Source organism: Chelmon rostratus, chromosome 18 (genome assembly GCF_017976325.1).
Source record: "Chelmon rostratus isolate fCheRos1 chromosome 18, fCheRos1.pri, whole genome shotgun sequence".
NCBI classification, from domain to species: domain Eukaryota; kingdom Metazoa; phylum Chordata; class Actinopteri; order Chaetodontiformes; family Chaetodontidae; genus Chelmon; species Chelmon rostratus.
The window spans coordinates 5,588,576-5,611,478 of record NC_055675.1 but is presented as its reverse complement, the minus strand read 5'-3'; the positions used below and the strand labels follow the sequence as shown (position 1 = coordinate 5,611,478).

At 43.7% G+C, this 22,903-nt stretch overlaps 2 protein-coding genes across 2 annotated transcripts in view; one reads left to right on the top strand and one right to left on the bottom strand.

The window, feature by feature from the left end:
* The first annotated feature begins 790 nt into the window (after window positions 1–790).
* On the top strand, window positions 791–3,348 carry sf3b6 (splicing factor 3b, subunit 6). Its single transcript, XM_041958994.1, has 4 exons — window positions 791–919; window positions 1,649–1,767; window positions 2,226–2,364; window positions 2,708–3,348. Exons 1-4 carry the CDS (start codon window positions 890–892, stop codon window positions 2,795–2,797), a joined length of 378 nt encoding a protein of 125 aa, XP_041814928.1. The 5' UTR covers window positions 791–889; the 3' UTR covers window positions 2,798–3,348.
* Window positions 3,349–4,768: 1,420 nt separating this feature from the next.
* vsnl1a (visinin-like 1a) overlaps window positions 4,769–22,903 on the bottom strand; it is a 28,131-nt gene continuing 9,996 nt past the window's right edge. Inside the window, exons 3-4 of the mRNA XM_041958357.1 lie at window positions 8,014–8,229; window positions 4,769–6,937 (exon numbers count right to left, since the gene is read on the bottom strand). Coding sequence (XP_041814291.1) covers window positions 6,740–6,937; window positions 8,014–8,229 — 414 coding nt within the window. The 3' untranslated portion in view covers window positions 4,769–6,739. The remainder of the gene's footprint in view (window positions 6,938–8,013; window positions 8,230–22,903) is intronic.

Genomic DNA, 22,903 nt, shown 5'->3' with positions numbered 1-22,903 from the left:
CAGGAAAAGCAGAGGTGCTACTAATAACATTAACAATCTCTCTGTTCTATTTCAGTGTCCCAGTAAACTGTGGCAGCGTGCCAGAATGCACATTACCTGGAACCAACACAGATAAATGAAATTCAGTCATCATTCATTTGATTATTTACACCTGTGCTATTCTTACTGGGAAATGTCAAAATAGGCTATGTGAAAATGGTTTGTTCATGATGGTGGTTTTAGCATCAGTACTGGACTTAGCTGCATCCTTGAGAATCACTGGTGGATAAGTGGAACACTATAGTCAAATCTTTTTATTTTTTAAATCTCCCCAGGTATAAAACAGGGAGACCGTGCACCTCCAGTTTTTTCCTTTTAATCATGCAGACCAGTATATATATACATATATACTGGTTCCTTTCAAGGAATCAAAGCAGCGCGTTGTCAGCCAGCTGATAATACAGCTATCTCTCTAAAGAATGAAAAACAGATAGAAAGTATATAAACTGTCTTAATTAATGCATTAACTAAGGTACCAAGGCTAACTATACATTAAAAAATGCATAATTTTTCCACTTAAAGATGAAAGTATTCCAGTGATATATTTTGGAATGAATATTAGCAAAAAAGTACAGTCATATTTCCAACCCCTCGTTACAAAAATAAAATACAAACAACAACAAATTGTTATGTGGCTACTCTTCCATTTCTCAGTCAAACATCGGGTGCGTTTATCAAAGATGTTCTGCAGGGGGCAGCAGTACGTCGTAGTTGGGTCTACTCGCTCAGCCGGAAACCGGAAGTCCGCCACTAGTTCCCTACAGCTGCCATTTTGACGGGAAGAGTGAGGAGCTGGGAAACTGCGTGTTTGTTGTTCGGCAGTCTTATTTACGCATAAAAAGATTTCACCATGGCTATGCAAGCAGCAAAACGCGCTAATGTAAGTGTGAGCGAGTTAACTTGTGTATTCTGTGATGTATATAACGAATAATATTAGCTTGGCTCGGCTTGAAGTTAACGTCAGCTAGCTGTAGCATACGGCTAGCCGGTTAGCGTGCTAACGAATTGAAAACAATCGCGTAATGTTACAATTTACCGCATTCTTGCTTTTTATTGAGACAACACAAAACGTCGAGTTATTTAGGTGACTAATGTGGGACCATCTTCGGATTAAACCGAACAGCATATACACTTGTATCGACGTTCAGCACTTAGCTAAACATCGCTTGATAATGTTTTAGCTAAATCTTGTTAATGGCTCTTGAACAGACTAGCATTAATTAATGAAATGTAGGGGTGGTGATATGACCCCTGGAGAACTTTGGACTGGCCAGGAGATAACGTCGTTAATGTCAAGTTGTTTATTGCCTCAGCATTGGTCGTGATGTTGTGTCCCTTATTAAGACACAGATTGCATCTTTTTTGACTTCTCTGTGGTTTAACCTGTTGTCCAACAAGATAAGAAAACATTTTCTTAATGTCCTGCCGGGGAAATTCGGGTGTTACAGGCAGTAGGGAATATCAGTCGGAATAACAACAGAATAGAAAATTCGAAATAAAAGTTGACTATGTATATGTACATTTTATTCAAAAGAACTATAAAACAATTGCCATAAAAATATGCTGCTAAACAAAAGATGTTTAATGCTTGTCTTGCTGTGTGCTGCAGATACGATTACCTCCTGAGGTGAACAGAATCTTGTACGTCAGGAACCTTCCTTACAAGATCACAGCTGAGGAAATGTACGATATCTTTGGAAAGTACGGACCAATACGTCAGATCAGAACGTAAGTGTTTATACGCTGTAGATTTCTGGAGAGCCAAAAGAAATACTTCGCAAAAATCTGTGTTTTAATAGTTTTCATCAGAGACGTGTGGCAATGTAAAGACACGCATCAGATCAAGGACCACATTAAATTGAGCCTGGTCAGTATAGACTGTTATTATAACATGTAATGGTATTTTAGCACACACAAGAGCTCTGTTGATCAATGAGGCTTTTTCAGTGCCATTCTGAAAGTTAAATGGATATAAAACTAGCAAGTAGGAAACTAGCAAGAAGGAAACAACAGCATTGCCCTTATATACATTTTCATATCTCACGTAGTATGGAGTCTAAACTGTTTTGGTTCCATTGAAACATCTTTTCATTTTGGATTTTACTTTTCTCTTAACACATTTGGGACTCTGTCGATATTGGTCTTGTAGTCACCTCCTGTGTGTTTTGCTGTTCTGTGCTTCTCAGAGGGAACACGCCTGAAACAAGAGGAACAGCCTATGTGGTTTACGAAGACATCTTTGATGCCAAGAACGCCTGTGACCATCTGTCAGGCTTTAATGTCTGCAACCGTTACCTGGTGGTCCTCTACTACAATGCAAACAGAGTATGTATGAGCATTACAGCGTCTGTCTGCTTCATTAGGTCAAAGAGCAGTCAGGATGGTATATTGGTATATTTTTATTGCATGTTGGTTTATTTTATTCTAGTATCTTAATTTTATTTTATAATCTTTCTCATCTCTCTTATTATCTTGTTTCTAACGTGGGGGTTGCAATGCAAATTTCATTGACATGTCATGCTCAATGACAATAAAGAAATCTTGAGGATTATGCTTTAGTAAATGTCAAAAAATATCAGTTTTGAATCTTTAGACAATATGATCATATATCCTCTTGCAGTTATTGAGTTTAGTTTAACTTTCCCTGTTTTATCGACTCTGTTCGCAGGCTTTCCAAAAGATGGACACAAAGAAGAAAGAGGAACAGTTGAAGCTTCTAAAAGAGAAATACGGCATCAACACAGACCCTCCAAAGTAGTTTTCTGGAAACCCCATCCACCACCCCCGCACCCCACGACTCCCTTTCACCTCCATGCCCAGAAGCTTTCCTCTTGTACCTTTACAAAAATCACATGTTGCTTTTTTATGCTGGTATTGATTTACTGATACAGTTGTTCAAAATGTTATTTTTAAATGATTTTTTTGAATTGAGGAGTCAGGAAATATATTTTGTGTTATAATTTCCATCATCAAATACTTGATGATGGAATATTGATTCTTGAAATTCAGTTTGATTTTCAGAATAGGTCTTCAAATTTTTGTTGTTGTTCCTGTCAAAGTGATTGACAGGTGGGATAAACTCTTCAGCAGCGGGATCTAGATGGTGATGCCATGGTGGTCATAGTGTTCACCCTGGGACAGATGTTAAAATCTGCCAGAGCAGATTGTTGCCACTCCTACTTCAGACTTCTACAATCTTTTAATTTAAAGCCTACCATGAATATACAGTGCGTGATATGAAATTGAGTTTATCAGTACTGACTCTGTAAAATAAATGGTTTCTGTAAAATAAACGTTCCTTTTCTAAAAGCTCTTGTCTCCTGCCTTTTTCCTGCGGGTAGATTTAATGTAGTGGAAGCGCTGTCCTCTGCATGAACCCATTTAGATCAATAGGCCGTATGCATTTTCCACATTTGCACAGGAGTTAGGGGGTTGCTGATTCTTGGTTTGCCTGAAGCTTCAAAGAGCTTGTGACGGTGCAGTCTCTGGGGTTTCAGTGCGGTGTGTGCTGTCTATGAGTGAGGCCACAAGCCTCCAAGTGAACCCTGTGTAATGAGTGATATTGTGCCAAAGAGTCATGGGTAAACAGCAGGCTTTCTCAGTCATTACCACTGTTTTTTCTGTATAGAGAAAAGAAAGAGAGAAGTTCCACTTGGTATTATCACTGCCAATGCAAATCCACACATGAAATAAACAGCAAATATTGTCTCCAGAGAAAATGAAAGTCACTCCATGTACAGTAACGATACCACTTCTTAAAAACAACTTTGTCTCAAAAGTGACATCTGGTGGTTGAACAAGGGTATTTCAGGAATCTTCCACCAAGCAGTGCATCAGTGCAACCTTCCAGTACTGGCTGTAAGTATTAGAGACACTCATTAGGTTTATCTCATGCACTGAAAAATCAAAGGAGGAAACAGGTTTCCTTGTGTTCATGTTAGGGCAGTAGCTGTTTGGACCACAACTAAACGAAAGAGACTAACAACACTAGAAGGGAACCACCGCAGATGAAGGAAGAAGAACCTTTAGTAGTGTAGTAATATCACAATATATGTTAAAAGCATAAATCAACTATTATAGTACTGCATTCAAAGTGTTACGTAATATCAAAGATAAAACAAAAACGACCTATTCTTACCTAGTTCAGAGTTCCACAATATTGATTTTGATTGATTTTCTTTGTCTTGTATGGTGGTAAACTGAATGTGTGCTGGCATAGATAGAACATCTGAGGACCTCAGCGAAGCCATGTTTAGAATTTGTTAGGAAATTGTAAAAATGTCATCATTTTTTGTACTCATCATGCAGAAAAGTGACCCTGTGAGTGCTATGTTATTATTATTATTGGATTAATATAGCTGATGCATAATGTTTAAGCAGCATTTTCATGTTGTAAGCTTGGGATAATTAAACTGATTTATACTCTGTTGGGTAGGTTAATCTGTAATAAGGGGTAATATTAGTGTTATATTTTATGCTGTGATCATGTTTTATTTCTCTACATCTGCCAAGGAACAATAGCTGCCAAATAAGTGATACAGTAAAATGTATAATTCCCTCTAAAATGTAGTGAAGTACACAAATAACAATAGACCACTGGTCTTGGCGCAGATCTGCTGTATATAGATGCTGCTTGAAGGGATGGTTTGTTGAGTTAGCAGACCAGACGGGAGCCCATAGAGTTCCTTTTATTAGATTAAATCACAACACAGGGAGTAGTGCAGCCATGTCGTCAGGGACACAATACATGCTACAAAAGAATCCTTGTACACGTTTGCCTTTGCTTACATTTGGTATCCTGATAGCAATAATAGTAACAACGGAGTTGGAATTAGAAACATTGTCTGGCCAAAGATGTTCATGTAAAGAAGTTCAGATTAGAAACAAGCCACACTGCTGAGAGATGACGATGGACTGGTGCGCTGGATCTTTATTGCAGCACTGCGTGTTGTGACATATCTCATCTCCTTTGACCTCCTTGCTCGCGTTAATGCAGGTTGGAAAGGGTCTGCGGTGCTTTCAGACCGGGCCAGGTAAACCTATTTACGTCTTATTTCCGAATCGTTTGTAAGAGGTGTCACACTGAACTTCTCTACATTTAGTATGCATCAGTACGTGTACAATGTGTGAGAGAGGGGAGTAAAAAAGTACAAAAAGATTGACTGATTGGTAAGAGAGAAATAGTTCGAGGGTCAGGGAGGGCAAATTGTCCAACCTACTAAAAACATGGCTTAACAGTAAGGGCTGTCCTCTACTAGTTACAGTGTATAATGAAACGCCATTCACTGCTCCTCTCACCACGTAGCACTCATTTACTTCCACTGAAAAACACAAACGAAAAGCTTCAAATGCTGCACAGACCTCATCTCTTCTCCCCTCCAATGCTCAAAGAGTCTAAAAAAACCCCTCTAAATTCAACATATTGATATGCAACCCGCAGGCTAATTGGAAACTAGTGGATGTGATGGTGGCACGTAACTAAGTTTGATAACAATGCTCTCCACCTATAGATGAATACTTAGTTCTTCCTTCTAATCTAGTGTGACTCCAGCTAAGGGCGGCGTCACTCGTCCTCCAGGGAATCCGGATGTAAATGCTTGATCTCTGTTGCCTCCGTTTGCTTCAAATCAGTTTGTCTCTTTTTACGTCCTGGTTCAAAATGATGGATTCCTCCACATTCATCATCTGCTCACTTGTCATGGGATAGTGTGTTTAAACGCGCAGGGGCAGGGATTTAGTTCTTAGCAACATATACTACGTCTAATCTACGAGGAAACATGCTCCCACAGTTAAAGCAGTCAAAAGAAAACTTCTCGACAGGTCACAAAAATTACATCCCATACGACGATACTTGTAGAGGGACCTACTGCAACGTGATTTTTTTTACTCCCAACCCGGCAAAAACCTTTTCTCGCGGTTTCTCCCGAGTATCACTGCTCCGATAAGGCTTTCTGTCTGCAATCACAGGATGCAAAATGAGGAGATTGTTAAGGCAGAACCTAAAGGCATGCAAATTAACTACGCTTACATTTTCTTTACTGACAGTACAAGCATGTTTTGGAAGGAAAAGTTGGACAAACGTTAATCCATCTCCTCTAGAGCTAATATTGGAGACGATGGATAGAGTGTCTTATTGGAGGCAGATACATTATCATAGGAATTTGGTTCAGTCGACATTACTCAGTATTATGAAACACATACAGCTAGCGTCAGTAAACGCGCAACGATAAATAGAGTAGCGGCAAATTCAACGCGGCACATCACTGATGCCCAAGCTCCAGTAGAATGAAACTGTATGGAAAATATTTTGCACACTTCACATTTTGGCAGTTGATCTTTGAATAATTTAAATATATATTCATATTTATATATATATATCTATATATATATTATTTGTGCGAGGTGTTCGTATGTAGTGTGTGTATGTCCTGTGAGTGTGTTTGTGTGTTTGCGGCGCGAGTGTGCACCCGCGCCCTCGCACCCGCACGCTGTTACATGTTTGTGTGTAGATCTTTTTATAGCAAATAACATTCTCATGCACACGAGTGTTTCAAACACAAGAAGCAGATCCATTGAAAGGTAGTCCAAGCATATATTATTATTATTTTTTTCAGTGGAAATAGCTGCAAACTGAATGGAACATGGAATTCTTTCTGTGCAGTCCGTGGCGGCTGGTGGAGCGCTGCGCTCGCCCTCCGGCCTATTTCTGGAGGTCGCACTGCAGCAGTAATACGATGGACGGGTCGCTCTTGGCCGCCTCTTTGAACTCCTCCAGCGAGATCTGGTCGTCGTTGTTCTTATCCATCTTGGAGAAGATCTTGTCCACCCGCTGCTCGGGCGTCAGGCCGTCCTCGTTCATTTTCATCATGATCACAGTGCCCACCATCTTGTAGATCGCCTGCAGGGGGAGAGAGAGAGCAGGCTCAAGTCTCCTGATGCACCCACGTTTCCCTCGCTTGTGTCTTTTCCTGAGCGATGCAAGGGGAAAGACACAAGGAGAGAGGAAGCAAGGAAGCAAGGAATCGAGGTTTCCTTTCCTCCAAACTGCCATCTGATGGCAGCACAGACGGAGCACAGCTGGATCACTCGCCGCTCGGCTTCAGCCTCTCTGCGGCGTCTTTTGGTGCCTTGGAGTTTGTTCTTTCACAGAAAACACGATGTGCTGTTCAAAAAATAATAAGCACGCACAGCAACTCCAGTCTGTGCTATTAGTGTTTTTTTTTTTTTACTGATGTCCTCCGCATGACAGAACAGAATGTGAAAGATTAGTCTCTGCACGCATCCACACACGCATGAATAATTTCACTCTCATATTCCTGCCGTGTACAGATCAGTGGAACGGCAGTTTGTTAGTGCTCAGATGCTGAATGAGCCAGCCCTCTGAGTATTTTAGGGAAATTATCTCACATTGATATATGTCACATAAAGATATCACATGTGTTTATTGCTAAAAAACAGAGAAATGTCCTCCTCTGCCTGAGCACAATATCATCTACGAGACTAAGCGCCCCGAATTCCAGATGAGCCTGCTCTAAAAACATGTTTCATATTTGTCCTGTGTATGAATAATTAGGGTCTCGTCAGGACCTGCAGGCTCAGTCCTCTGCTGTCTAACCTTTAACTAATTAGAAAAAGAAATCCAAAGTGCTGCATCTTTGTGACTCAGCAGGTTAAAAAGCACACGAGACATGTGGCGGCGGATCAAAAGCTCGCCAACCGCAGCTACGCAACAAGGCAGGAGAACCTTGAAGGTGATGCTCGGCATTTTGGGAAATATATTCGCTTTCCCGCTGAGAGTTAGATGAGAAGATCGATAGCACTCTCACGTCTGTACACTAAATATGCTGCTAGGTGCGTTACGTAACTTCCCTGAATGTCAGACTATCCCTTTAAAAATGATTAAATCAGTATTGCCAATAAATGCACTGATGATACGTGATGATGCATCAAAGAGCTTTTTCCTTGCTGTGATACCTCGATGATCTCCAGCATCTCCACCCGCGTGATCTTGCCGTCTCCGTCCAGGTCGTACATGTTGAAGGCCCAGTTGAGCTTCTGCTCGAAGCTGCCTCGTGATGTGATGGACAGCGCGCAGATGAACTCTCTGAAGTCGATGGTGCCGTCGCCGTTCTTGTCGAAGGTCCTGAAGGCGTGCTGGGCGAACTTGGACGCGTCGCCGTAAGGGAAGAACTGGAATGAGAAAAGAGGAAGCGGATCAGAAACAAAAGTCTGTCAAAGTTAGCTTTTCTTAATAATCCCTCCAACAGTGATGCCTTGCATGTTGATGCCAGTAGTTTTGGGTGTAGGAAGCTTTGACTCAGAGACATAAGCTTGTTCTCTCTGTGATGCAAACACCACCCAAAAGGGAAAATCAATATTCAGGAAGAAACTGGTGTCAAAATGCACCACATCTGCCATTGCACCTGCAAAAATATGCATGTGATGAGCTGTGGCCCCAGAGTGATTCATCGGGGATTAGAGCCTCAGATTTCTGGAGCGGCAAAGTGATGCAGATCATGTTTGAAAATGAAAAAACAGGCAGATTAATGAAAACAGATGGTGTTATTTGGGAATATAAGGATGCAAAACCTTTGCATTTAAAATCAATAGACATTCATTACCTGCAGTAATTAAATGAACTTTGATTTCCTATTCTCATCCAGTGCTTTTAAAGGTACACTCTGCAGGACTTTCCATTAAACATATACGGCATATAGACTCATACCAAAAGAATCATCACTTATGACCCACTAGAACTATGTGGCGGTGTCTGTACCTGAGACTCTGCCCTCTGCCTGCATTTTCTTCTTTTGCAGTGTTTGGGGCTTTCTGGGGTGTAACCTTTGGGCAGTGGGTGTGTCACCTCCAACCAATAACAGCGCACAGGTGAGGTCAGGACTTTTTAAAAGGGTGGCGACCAGGTAACAGACGAGCGGAAGCTACGACGACTCTTGTTTAAGAAGCATCAGCCGCTCTCGCTCTCGCCAAAGCCACCAGGCTCCATTTACACGCTTCATTCGAACTCGACAGAAACAAAATAAAACCCGCCTTCCCACTGTTCCAATGAACAATAACTCTGGTTTGGTCAAAGTAAGCTCTTCATTCACGGAGTTCGATGTGAAAGTTTCTGGATCACTCAAAGTTAAAAAGCACAGATCTCAATAAGGCTGTGAACTTCAGGTGGATTCTTTGGGAGATCATGGCCACCTGAGACAGATATTGATGCCAAAGTGTACAGCCCCATGACTCTACTGCACAACTTATAAAATGCTATGGATCAGCTCCGTCCTCTGCGGCGGCTACAACTTAAAGCCCCTCTGCGTGTCAGCAGTCCAAGTCATCCGTGTCATCACTGCATAACTGCACTACATGCACACGAGGTCAGGGGTTAATGCAGCAACTCTGTGGTCATGCTGAGCCCCTGCTCTGCTCGTCATCTACTGTAGACCGCGAACCCTGTGGACAGCCGCGAGAAGCCGAGCGATTCATTAGATATAACCTTCCACTTGACCTCTCTGGTAAACGCTCTCGGAGCCGATGGGTAATCTAAGCTGAGCAAGGCTGCTCTCTGAGGACTTGTGTTGCAGTTCTATCCTTCATCAAGGAGCTGCAGCAAGCTGGAAGAGATATTCCACTCTCCCTGTACTTTATTTTGCATGCATATAAACGAGAAATTTAACATCCTTGCATAATCACTGAAGAAAGTCGGCGAATGGTTCGAGCGTGAATCTATTATGTCAAGTTGAATCAGCTCAGAGGAAATGAAGTACCGTCGTCATTTTAATATTTAGTCTCGCAGCAAACGTCATCAGATCCTTACATTTGGACTAAATGATGAGAATTAATGTACGTTGTCATGAGGAAGCCAATTTCTATGAGTAAGAAAAGGTTTAACGAACCCGTGAAAAGGAAAGGGCAGCAAGTTCTGAACATAACATCATCATTTAAGCTGATTGGACCACCTGATGTATGTAACTTTTTCAGCTCTGCTTTTGGTCTCCACCAGCTCCAGAGTGAAATATCATACTCTTTAGCATCCAAATGCTTCATTATATTCACCGGCTAGTTTCTGTCTGCTGTGTGGTGCTCCACAGGTAGCCAGCAGTGAGTTTTTAGAGCTTTGTTTGCTGCCTGCTGCATCTAGAAACAATGCTGACGGTGGCGGTGAGTGCATCCAAACGTTAAATTCAGGTGATTATCATCTGTGGTGTCATCACTAAGAGTGACCCCTCTCAAGTAACACTTAACCAGTCCTACAGCAGCTTTAAACTCCAAAAAAACAGAAGCCAGAGCTTTGAAAGCAGCTGGGAGGAAATCTGCTGCAGTTTCACGCAGCAGGCGAAGCTGCACGTGTACTTTTGTTTCAGGCGGAACGGGACTGTTCTACACCGTGTCCTTGCCCGTGTGCCGAGCAGATCGTCCCGTCATACGCAGGCGGGCAAAAAGGCGAGGACGTTGCCTTAGCCTCCCCTAAGAGTAACCGCCCCGGCACGAACAAACCGTCTGCAGTCACGACGGGGGGGAAGTCGAGGCCATGAATCCTAATGGGAGGGGAGAGAGTGCAGTGGATGGGAGATAAAAAGCGAGGGGAGGGAGGGAGGATAAATAAGACGGGGTTAGACACTCAGTTCGGGTTGCAGAGCTGCCCATCTGCAATAAGGTCCCACCCATGTAAATCCTGCTGCAGTAGCAAACCGATCAGACTGCAGTGAGAAGTTAACAGAGAGAAGAAAAGGGGGGGGGGGGGGGGGGCAGAGAGAGAAGTGAGCGAGCAATGAGGTGAGGAGGCGAATGAAAACAGGAAAGATGGAGCAGACTCAAATGAGTGTGACAGGGAAAGTGTTAGAGGGAGCGTGACAGCAGTAGAGTTTGCCCCCGCCCTGATCCAGGTCCCTATCTGCCCCCTCTCTGGAGAAGCCAAACTAATTTGAGTAAGGAAGCCCCCTCAGGACAGGTGGGGAGGTGGGGGTGTAGAGAAGCAGGGCGCCGACTGACGCTTTCTGCACAAATGCGACGTGGCTTCCTTCCCACGAGCGCTGCTTCCTGCCCCCGTACGGCCCCGCCCCGCCTCGTCTGCCCGAGCCCCCCGGGGGGGGGACGAGAGGAGGCACGTGGACGGACTGGCCGACGTGGGAAGGAAGAGTTCGGAGGCGAGGGAGGGAGGGAGAGGGAGGAGGAAAGGTGTCGGGGAAGTGATGCGGGAGAGACGTCGATGATGAGAGGGAGGGGGGAGAGCGAGCCACTGCGGCTCCTCCACAATCTGCCAAGTTATGAAACACTTTGTTATGTAAAAACGGAGAGAAGAAAGGCAGAAAGTGGGGCAGGGTGATGAGACTGTGAAATTCCTCCATCTGAGTTTCTTTGGTTCCTTTTGTCTGCCTCTGTCACATGTAAAAGCATCGTCAGATGTCAGAGCAACAGACAGCGACTGTGGAGGCTGAAAAACAAAACCTTCACTAGATGGCACACGATCACCGCTTAACCACGCCCCAGTCAGGACCTGAAGCCGCCGCCTCCTCGCTTTTACAGCTACGGATATTAGGTTGTTAACATTTCCATTAAGTCTTATTCTTCTTCCGATTTGGCTCCCATTCGCCGTTCCGGCTGTTTGATATGGCTGTTCGGAGTCGGCCATCAAAGGACCGGCTGAATGCCAGACGTTTCTGTCCACTCAGGGACGAGGCAGGCGGACAGGCACAGCTGGCTTAATAAAGGCTAATGTTGCCGTGTCTGTGTGTGTCAATGAGCGTGTGGCGAGGCCTATTCTGTCAAACAGATACCCTACCCCAACACCCAACCTCCACTCACACACTCACACACACACACACACGACCTGAAACATGCTGCTGTTAAATGGAACATTAAAGCCTTCATAATCAGCCTGCAAGCTGGCACTGGTGCTGATCCAAAAAACGCGAAGACAGAGAGGAGGGAGGAAAGAGGGGAAGGGATGACGAAGATGGACTAGAAACACAGAGAGAAAGAGGGAGAGAAATAGAAAGACGCTTCACTTAAATGACGGCCACATCACACTAACAGAACGGCGACTGACTGCGAGATCACAGAACAGATGAATAACACAGCTCAAAACACAGAGCAGTGATTCAACATCAATCCTCGAACGAGAGGCTCATCAGCAACAAGCGACAAGCGGCTGGTGTTCGGTTTGAAAATAACTTCGCAGTTAGGTAACAGCAGCGTCGCATCCAGTTGGCCGGCCCGCGCTGCCAGCTCTGCAGATAACAGCTAAGCTGGACAGACATCTTGTAGCTTAAAAGCTTCCAGTGAAGAGCTCGCAAGGGTCAGGATTTAAATGCGATGAAGATTTATTTACTATATGCACATTCTGTTGCAGTTTGGGGAAATGCAGACTGAGTGTAACCGGATTACAGTTTTCTGCGTACTTACAAAATAGCAAAAAATGGTAAAAAACAAACAAACAAACAAAACAAAGGTAACTGATCTGAGGCCGCCTACAGTAATCTGCCCGTCCATCCGCCCACTGAGACACCCTGCTGTCATAAAGCAACATGAATCAGATTCTTATGCTATTTGGACACGATTTACTGTCACTGCCGTTTTGATCGGCAGCCGAAAGCAGCCTCGTCTTACATCGAGGTCCACTTACTATTTCCTGAGCTTTCAACCACATCTCACAGTCTTCCTGATGACAACTGAGCAAACTGTGTCACCAAGGGGAGCTGCAAGATACAGCTGAAAGCTCTAGAGTTGTCTAACTTCTTCTTCTGAGGTCTTTCCAATAATCTGTTCATTAGAAGGAGGATTGTAGGCTACTTATTGGCAAACTACTACACCGAGAGGCATTTGTAAATGTAAATATATTTAAGCTACTGCTGACAAAAATGGCATAAATAGTTTCAAAAATGGGGCTTGATACAATTAAAATCTTAAGTGCTGCTTTGCACCTTTTAAGTTTTGATCCATTGATTCTGTCTTGATCAAATAATACAATTAAGAGCCAGTTCCTTCTGCACCTGCTGTAATTAATCACATCTGACAAAGCCGACAGACAGGAGAGGAAACAAGCTGCAGACCTGCCAAAACACCCAATCCCAGAGGATGACCCAGTGGCTGATCATTCATGCGCTCACTGTCCCATGACGCCCGCGCTGGACCGCCGCCACGGCGATAACGTGCTCTGTACGGGCACCTCTATTTTCCACTGATAGTGTCTGATTCCATAGTACAGATATATACACACACACATACATGTGCACACTTTTGAGAGCCTCAGAGCTCATTCGTCCAACGTAAAATATCATTTTTGCCCATGGATGAATGTTATCATTACCTGCAGGACTAGTGCCAAAAGAAAAATGAGTCCCTCACTGCCCATGTGAGTGCTCAGTTACACTGACCACCAACGCTCAACGGTCAGAGAACAGACTGCAGCAGAATACAATATATCAAGACTTTATGGTCTAAAGCTCATTGATATTTCCACTTAGCTTTCGAGAAGCCCACAAGGTCATCTCTCCTCGCTTAAGTGTCCTACAGACACTGCCTCTAATGTTATCAACAAAATGTGGCGGGTTGGCTGGTTGGCTATTCATCTCCCCAGCATACAAACACAGGTTTTAGAGGTCACACTGAGACTGTAATTTGCCCTTCAAAGCATTTGAGGTCTGTATTTCCCCGTTAGCGATACACTCAAAAGTGAGGCTTTAGCTTTGACTTGTTTCTTACGGTTTCTGTCATTCCACTGTGGCACCAGAGGGCTGTGTAAATAATGCATGTTTCATGCATCCCTTTGCTAACATTGTCAGATGCAGTCAAGCCTATTTGGAGAAACACACTAGCAGAACCTTGGCTTGACAGCGCTGGCTGTCGCTGCATATGGCTGTTTGCATTGCGAAGCATCGCTTAGATGCTTCTTCACTGAGCAGAATTGAGAGAGAGCGGAGATACATGCATAATCCATTGCTGGGGTATTTACAGTGTGTGTGTGTGTGTGTGTGTGTGTGAGAGAGAGAGATGGAGCCTGTGTGTGCTCTTACATAAACCCTCAGTGACATGCCAGGCAGCAACAGAAACTTAGCCAGCGCACTGCTGTAGCCGCTACTGCTTCCAAGCCTCCAGGGTCTGCGCAGATAGAAAACACACACACACACACACACACACACACACACAAACACGCTAGCACACACACTCCCTCTGTACTGTAAAATGCATTTTTAATAGTCCTCTTGTTACTCTCAGATGGGTGTCTGCTGTGATATCAGTGCCATCAAAGGTAAACAAGCTAGCAGTAATTCATCCCTGAGAATATATTTATTTATTTTCAACAATAACTGCTGAAATAAGCACTTGACTTCCATCTAAATCAGACCGTGGTGGCTCATGGAAAAGATTAGAGACTGACTTTCTTTATTAAAACAACATGAATGTGTTTGGTCGCACTGTAAACAGATACACCAGATGCTTTTCTGTTGTATTACTGACAAAGCAGCTGCTCAGGGAGCTTTGGATGGACTATTAAATAGCGCCCGCTGTTACCACGGTAACCACAGATGTCGCAAAATCAATCAGGACCGAAATCGTAAAAATCAGCTCAACGTGTAATCCAGTTTTTTTTGAGTTGGTGACTATCAATTGATAGTCCCAGTTTGTAGTGTTTTCCTTTTTCTAGGTAAGATCCAGTAATTCTGTCATTTAGACCCCCCCCAACCAAAAGCAAAATCATGACATCGCCATGTTTACGTCACACACGCACCTCAGCCCAACACGCACTGTAAACAAAACAGTCAACTGTGAGCAGTGTGGACAGTCAGTGGATACAAAAGCATTTTTTGAGGTGTGAGGGGGGTGTGTTCAAGCTAAAATAGGGCGTTCAGCTTCTGTTTGAATTTTCTTGGTGAGATTTGTCGCTGATTACCTCATATGACAAAAACAACAGCTCAAGGATGCAACGTCTGCAGAATGGGAAGAACAGGACTTGTTAGGAAGCAGATAAATAGCCTGAAGCAGCTACTGCTGGATACCAAGTGAAACCACATAGAAGCATGACTGAAGACCCAAAGGTGCTACAATGAGCCGACCGTGGCAGGTATCTATCTGGCTCCTTAGCCATAGCCAGGCTGCATTAACACACGTGTGACCTTTGTTTATGGTCAAGGTCTCTAAGATTGCTTTGGTCTTGAGGGATGAGCCTTTGATTCAGAGAGAGAACAGGCTGTCAAGAAGACGGGCCACGTGATTAAAACATAAACCACCGATGTACCGGTTGTGTGTGTGTTTTGGAGGTGGGGAGCAGTCCAGGAATCAGCCTGATTCCTGGACTGCACGCTGTCATTAAGCTTGTGATTTAAGAGGAATTTGGAGCAGACCTGTCTCTGACCCTGGTTTATCTGCGGTTACAAAACACCCATCTGGCAGCACTAACTCTGCATCAGGAGTGTAAATGACAGCACAACAGCAGATGGCACTATTGAGTGTGGAAGTGTATTTCATGCCTCAGGGGACGGTGAGGAGAATAGGTATTGGCACTGAGGGAAGAATGGCTAGAGGAGGGAGAGTGGAAAGGCTGCAATGAGAGGTAGACTCATCAAACCACATGCATAGCAGCATCCCCTATCAATAACCCAGATTAGTGACTGTCCATTGTGGTGCTGAAATAGGCTTTAAAAAGTTATTTATCACACAAAATAAGCACATAAAAATGTCCACCAGCACCATTTTTCTGCCTTTTTTTATACCGACTCTGATCTAAATCAGATAGAGAAAAGCAGCCAGGCAGGGCAGGAAGCGAGGTGACTCGCTGCCAGGTCTGGCAGGTAGACCTGAGGGCTACCCTCTGCTCTTTGTGACGCAATTCAAAGCGAGGCACAATATCAGAGAAGAAGTGAGGACTTGCTCGCTTTATCTGCACTTGCCAGCGGTGTGTCCAGAACGGCTCGTCTCTAAAGTGCTCGGCGAGATAAATCCACGGCAGCTTGTGCAGTTTCGAAGCCACCTTTTAAAAAGCGCATAATCGGTCTGCAAGCTTCTCCGACTGAGCCGGGCCAAAAGACGGCACCACAGAGGAAAGGGAAGAAGAGAGGGGCGAGGGAATAAAGGGAAAAGTGAGCAACACACAGCCTCCCCCTTTCCCATTCCCTCTAGATGTCTACAGTTTATATTGTGCCTCCATTCTACATGACTCATCCAACCTCCTTCCTCAAGCATATATTGATCATTCATAGCTGCTCAGTCATGTCTGAATGTGTGTGTGTGTATGCAAAAACCTCACACTTCTAAATCTGCATGCAAAAGTGTTTGTACTCCCCGCTGCCTCAACACTATTTCCACCTGACTGAGCTAGAGCACCCGCAAGATGTCTAAAGGGTTTATCTCATCTCCCCCATATCTGAGTCCATTTATTAAAGTCTAAACTAAATTCAATGTGCATTTATTCTAACCCTGAGTTCAATGCAAATTTGTATAGATTGAGGTGTATTCTTATGGCACGGGGACTCAGAGGTAACTGACAGGCCTGTGACCCAATTTGAGAGCACCTGCTCTAAGTAATGAGCAGAGTAATGAGTTTATTGTGCAGTGTATTCATGTGTTGCATTAAAATGAACAGCAAAAACCTTCCTCTCTGACCGCTTCTCACAGGTATCAACACTTTGCCTGCCCACTGGGTGAGCTGAGTTTACCTGGGGGGGGGTTTTCTTTTCCTGCACCTCACATTAGATTTCTCGTTTTGGAGGGGTTGAAGTCCAGTCACATGGTTTTGTGGGAGTGATTATGCCAAGAGAATTGAAACGTATCCAGACTTTCTGTAGTACTTATTGTAACATGAGACAGGATCAGAAGCGCAGATATTTTTACACTCCAAGAGCATGAAGGTGAAAATAAGAGTGGACCCAATGCTGAACCCTGAGGAACACCTAAATATAAGAGTCAGATGTGTAACTACATATAATGCCTTTATATAAAAGAAGTGAAAACTAATGCTGTAAGGGCTGATGGGTGCTTCTGATGAACGTAATTATACAGTTCAGAAAATACTTTTATTTTCATTCCTGCTGAGCGTAAAAAGAATGGATTGATATCACTGCCAAATGTGAAGCTACAATGAGGAGCAGGGGTAAAACAGCTAGCCTGGCTCTGTCTAAAGTTTAGAAAATCTGCCTGGCAGTACCTCTCAGCTTTGCTACTTAATAAGTTATATTTCATTTCTTTGATCTTAATTGGAGTCTACAAGTCCCTGGCTGGCCAAGAACCAGTTCTAGCTGGTAAATCCTCATAAAACCACAACTCAGCCCCCCTCAGGTGGCAATTTCACATTTCTGTTTGTGTAAAGATTAAACAACAAGATTTAACTTGTTAATTAGTAATATTTAGTGACAAAGTAATACTAGCTTTGGAGAGAAGCAGGCAAGCTTTTTTCCCCTGTTTCCAGTTTTTATGCTAAGCTAAGCTAACCGTCTCCTGGCTTTATATTCTTATTTAGTGTACAGACATGAAATTGGTATTGAGATTCTCATCTAACTCGAGAAGGAAGAAGAAAGGCGATAAGTGTCTTCCCCAGCATGTCAAACTGGCCCGTTGGTTAAAAATACAACAAAATCTTAGCTGGCTGGAGAAAGACAGGGAGACAAGGAGTTAACGGACAAAACAAAAGCTGACAACAACGAATAAGAGTGATTACGAGTCAAGACAGAGAGTAAAAATGAGACAAAAAAGATAAGGAGGGCAGGGCGGAAAGAAAGGGAAAGCCAGGCTCCTAACCTAATAATGCCCTACTCCAAAGCACTGCAAGCTGGGAAGAGGAGGGCCACTCCACTGATTAACAAGGCCCATTTTATTTACAGAGTGCTTCACCAAAAGATGGCCTGACTTGACCTTGAGTGCACATTTAAACTCACACAAAGATACTGGCAGAATTTCTTCATGTACTCTTTAATTTCCATTACAGCATATGCCAACACAATTGAGGTATTAATATACGCCTTATACTATTCTGAGTGATTTTGTAGCTTGTGTTGCTAATAATAGACTATTATTTGTCATAATCTTTCTACTACAAATGGAAATTATATATGACTAGTAATCAGAGTCTTGCTCTCCTTGCTTGTCTGCCTCCACATGAAGGTCAGAGGTCAGCCTGATAGGGGTTCGGCATCTGTCCGATGGGTGGATGTTTGCTGACGTGGTGGCTTGAACCCTTGTTAACTAGATGAAGGTCATTCTCACTGCTACAGGATTTTAAATCTGCACGCTGAGACTAATAGCTTTGCGGCCTTTTGCCTTCACCATTCAACCATGATGAGAGATTTACTCTTACAGAGGATGTGCTAATGGTTATACACAGCTCAATCTTCAAGGTTCGACGCGAGGCACTGCAAAGAGGCCAGAGAGCGGCCGGCGGGTCAAAAGCAATTCATCCTTATAAATCCCACCATGTTGTTTCCCTCTGTCTGTCTCTGTGCATCTATGTGTCTTCCCCTCTTGCCTCTCTGAGTGTATTTATGTGTCAGCTGTCTCCATTACAGCTCATTTCGGATGCATCTCGTCTGCAAACACACACACACACACACACACTCTCAGCAATTAACACCAATTTTCTGTTCTGAAAGACCGGAGAAAAAATTCACAGTGCAAAAAACAGTGTTTGTCTTTGTGAAAATTACAGTCTGCTAATTCAGTGTCAGATTCCCCTCCCTCTGCGCTTTCCAAACATTGTAAGGGACTCACTATCATAACGAGTGAGTCAGTTTGTCCAGAGTTTATCATTACCATTTGTGTGACTCAAATTTTCTGAGCTCTAAACAAAGATTCTATATTTGAGCGGAGTGCAGCTCATGAAAAGAAGTCTTTTCAAGTGAACACAAACTGTTTCATGCTGCTAAACCCCACACACAGACTTTCTGTGTGTGTGTGTGTGTGTGTGTGTGTGTGTGTGCGGTGACAGCGATGGAGAATGGCGTGAGAGCTTCTGAGATGACAAAGGCTATTTTTAGTGTATGGCAGCCACGAGCCCACTTGGAGACAGGGGAAGGGAGGAGACAGAGGAAGTGGGTAAAGAGAGAGATGGAGCAAAAGAGCGAGGAAGAGGAACATATAGCGAGACAGACGAGGGAGAGGGATACGTCATGTTATGCGTTATTATGATGAGGGCACCGTACAAGCTTTGCGGTGCACCGCCAGCTGCCCTGTGCTCCTGTAGACGAGGAAATACACGCCACTCTCTGGCGTGAAGGGACGCCGCATTATTCTTTTAATGCGTTTTTCCAGTTGAAGCTTTTAATCAAGCTGTTGGAATTATTAGTGTTTATTGACTTTCAATAAAATTATATCATGACTGTAACTTAAGCACATATTTGTATATGTTTACATGTTATATACAGATATATAGAAGTTAATACAAGGGTTACATTTAGATTTTTCAAGTAAGGTACATTATGGGTGAGCTAAGGTTTTTAATTGCCATTACTCTTTTTTTAATGCTAAAATACATGTACATCTGTTTATCTATCATTTATAACAGGTGAAAGTGTTATGAGGCAGCTTATGGCACATGTGTATGAAAGTTAAGGAACAATGTGTTGCTGATGGGATGTGGACAGGCCTGCAAATGTGGATCCAAACAAACTTGAACTTGTTTATACTGTGTACTGCTAATGGGACTGAAGCATTGAGTCTGTGAAGCTCTCAGATGAAAACCACCTGTAAAGACTTAAGTGATCCGCGTCTTTAAACCATGAAAACTTTTCCCTGTCTAAGTAGCCTCATATATGCAGACTAGAGCAAAATGACCATTATGGTGTCATTATATCAAGCATTCTCTTACAAAATTAGCCATATTAGTATTAGCACACTGTATTTCACCAGTTCCTCAGTACTTTATTTGGAGTCCAAACATTGGTACACTGGTCAGGCCAAAACTATCAGCCAGCAGAAGTGTAGCACAGGTGTGTGTGTGTGTGTGTGTGTGTGTGTGTGTGGGTGTGTGTGTGTGTAAGTGAATTTAGAAACAGAAACTGAACTAACATCAAACATCAAGTGCTGGCCGGACTTATGAATAACAGTGGAACACAGCTGGATTACTTCCTCTTTGACTTTGGGGAAAATATTAAATATCATTATTATTGCCTATTGTCTAAACTGCGGTTGTATTGGAGTCAATATATTGGAGTCCATGTCTCTATATCTTGTGGCAGCCACTGCAGAGGCTGCATATCTCATCTATCCAAATTATTACACCTCCTGGAAAAAGGTGTTCTTGTACAGCTGATCTTCCACGTCAATCTAACGCTGCACCTCCATCTCTTCTGCGTGTCTTTTGTCTCCTGTGATCAGGCGACATATGTTTCCTCACAGAAGCAGGCTGTTGGCCAGATGATGTCAGCGTCCGTCTGTCGCTCCATTTACCTTCCCATCATTCTGCCCAGCGAGCTGTCTGTCTGTCTGGGGAGGCGATGGGGACTCTCACAGCCAGCGCTGCTGAATGGTCAGTGGTGCACACACACACACACACACACACACACACACACACACACAGATGCTGACCTGAATGTAGATGTACTGTATGGATGGATTCCGCTCTGTTGCGTCTCGCTTGCATAGCCTCGAGGCTTTCGCTGTTGACGGGTGTGTAGAGTGCGTGTGAGTCTCTGTGTGTGCGGGCCAGCATCAAAACAATGCTTCCAATCTACAACAAGGCCTTTTCTCCCCTTCACATCGCTTCTCATCTAAAGCGACAAACCAGGAGTTCACTGTTCACATTTTTCATTTCCAAATGTCATATTTTTCTCAACTTCATGTATCAGGATGCTAACCTGCCATAACTGAATTCTAAGAGGCAACAAAATCCAATTCTTGAGCATTTTTGCACCTTTCTGACCTGCACAGTAACATGAGAGCAGCAGCAAGCTCTAAATACAAAGCTGAGATATCAAACTGCTGCCTCTTTGTTTCTGTTTTCCTGTATTTGCGTGCAGGTGTTCCCCACAGAAACACCAACAGAGTAACATGAGTCGAAGAGATGGAAAGACGCTGTGTGGCAGAAACCGTAATGAAGTCCATTATGCTGACATCCACCGTATCTCATCACACAACATCAACAGAACAGCAGCTGGCAGGAGACCAACAGCACTGATGCTCCCTTCATGTGACAGTCGACCGACACACTAACATGCTGTACAGGCAGACACACGACATATGCATCAGGGCTAACGGGGCTTCAACTGCAACAGTGTTTTCCTGCTCTAAACATGCATATAGATCACTGTTAAATGCATGCCTGTGTGTTTCTGGATATCTCCGCCGCTGCCTCTCCATGCATCACGCGCTAAAAAATAAAAAAATAAAAAAACTCGAGTGACAAAATCTATCACCTTAACATCTCAGGGAGTGTCGTTATCCTGTTACAAATGGCTCCCACAGCGGCTGGCGTGTCGGGGATGAGAAATTTCACACGGCGTGGCATGCGGGCGCTTGAGTGTGAATTGTCACAGAGGCCTCTCTTCCATTTTTATATCGTCGTCTGGCATCGGCGATGCTGCGAAGAGTGAAAACGCACTGGGAAACGAAAAACCCGCGGGAGGTCACTTTAATGATCCGGCGTGGTTTGACCGGGATTCATGAGCAGCGACGCTCTCGTCGGAAAGCGAAAGACGAGACGCACAAAGGTGGCGTCGCGCTGCACTTGCAGGTGGGTGCAGAGAGTGTGAAGTGATTGGACGTCTTCTACTGCAGCGGCATCAACACCTGCACAAAAACTCAAACGAACGCAGAGTCTCACAGCTCAGCTCACTGTCAGTGGAGATGCAGTTTCTTTATTGCATTGCAGATTGGTGAAAAGCAATTAGTCCATTAATCAGTCAGTCAATTGGAAGAAAATTAACTATAAATTTGATAACTGAGTATTGGTCTAATCCATTTATCAAGAAAAATGGCAGACAGTTTTTTCTACTCAAAGAAAGCTGGATCTATCTATTCAGCCTCATCACCACAGTGAGAGATAACTAATTACTTAAATGCTAAATATGCATTTAAATAAGCTATTTCGTCCTATTATGTCCTGGAAACCATTTAAACTGCTGCTAATTTCACAGTCTTAATGTCTGTATCCGTTTAGTCATTCTTTTGAACCCAGCGATTGATCGAGATGAATTCTAAAACCTGAAGCATTCTGACCATTTGAAAGAATTGAGATTCATTACTTTTAATGAGTTCTTTTACAATGATATGCAGAGTAATTCATGACCCCCCCGGTCCTGATCGAATGGAACTGTAAGGAGCGATAATACCGGTGAGGTACACAGAGACACTGTGGACTCTACGCTCCACCACAGCATCAACTCTGAATATCACAGACCGCCCTGAGATACACACACCTATTATTTCCAGCCGACACGCTACACCTGCTTTCTCTCCCTTTGCCTCTTTCTTCCTCTCTTCCTGTTCTTTCATTTCTTATCACTTCATCCTCATCCCATCCTTTTCCCTTTTCTCAGACGAAAAGATGGTTAACTCCACAAAGACACTGGGAATTAGCAGGCGAGTCAACTTCCAACCTAAACAGTGCATTCAGTCCTGCCAGGCAGCCGAGTGGAGGTATCACTGCATTTAGCACCCCGGTGGTGGTGATCGGGGAGGGGGCTTCTCGCCTGCTGTCACAGGTGCAGATCCGTGCAAACGTGGGGAGATCTGAACGGAGGGGGGGCGAGCGCAGGAGTGCACAGAAGTAAAGATCTCGGTGCACAGGTGTAAGTCGAACCCAGTCTATCTCATGCATGCGTGCACAGCGAGGGCACAGACTCTCACACACACACACACACACACATTCATACATTTCTCGTGACTCCACTGGAGCTAATGACTAATAAATAATGTATACACACTTTCCTTCACT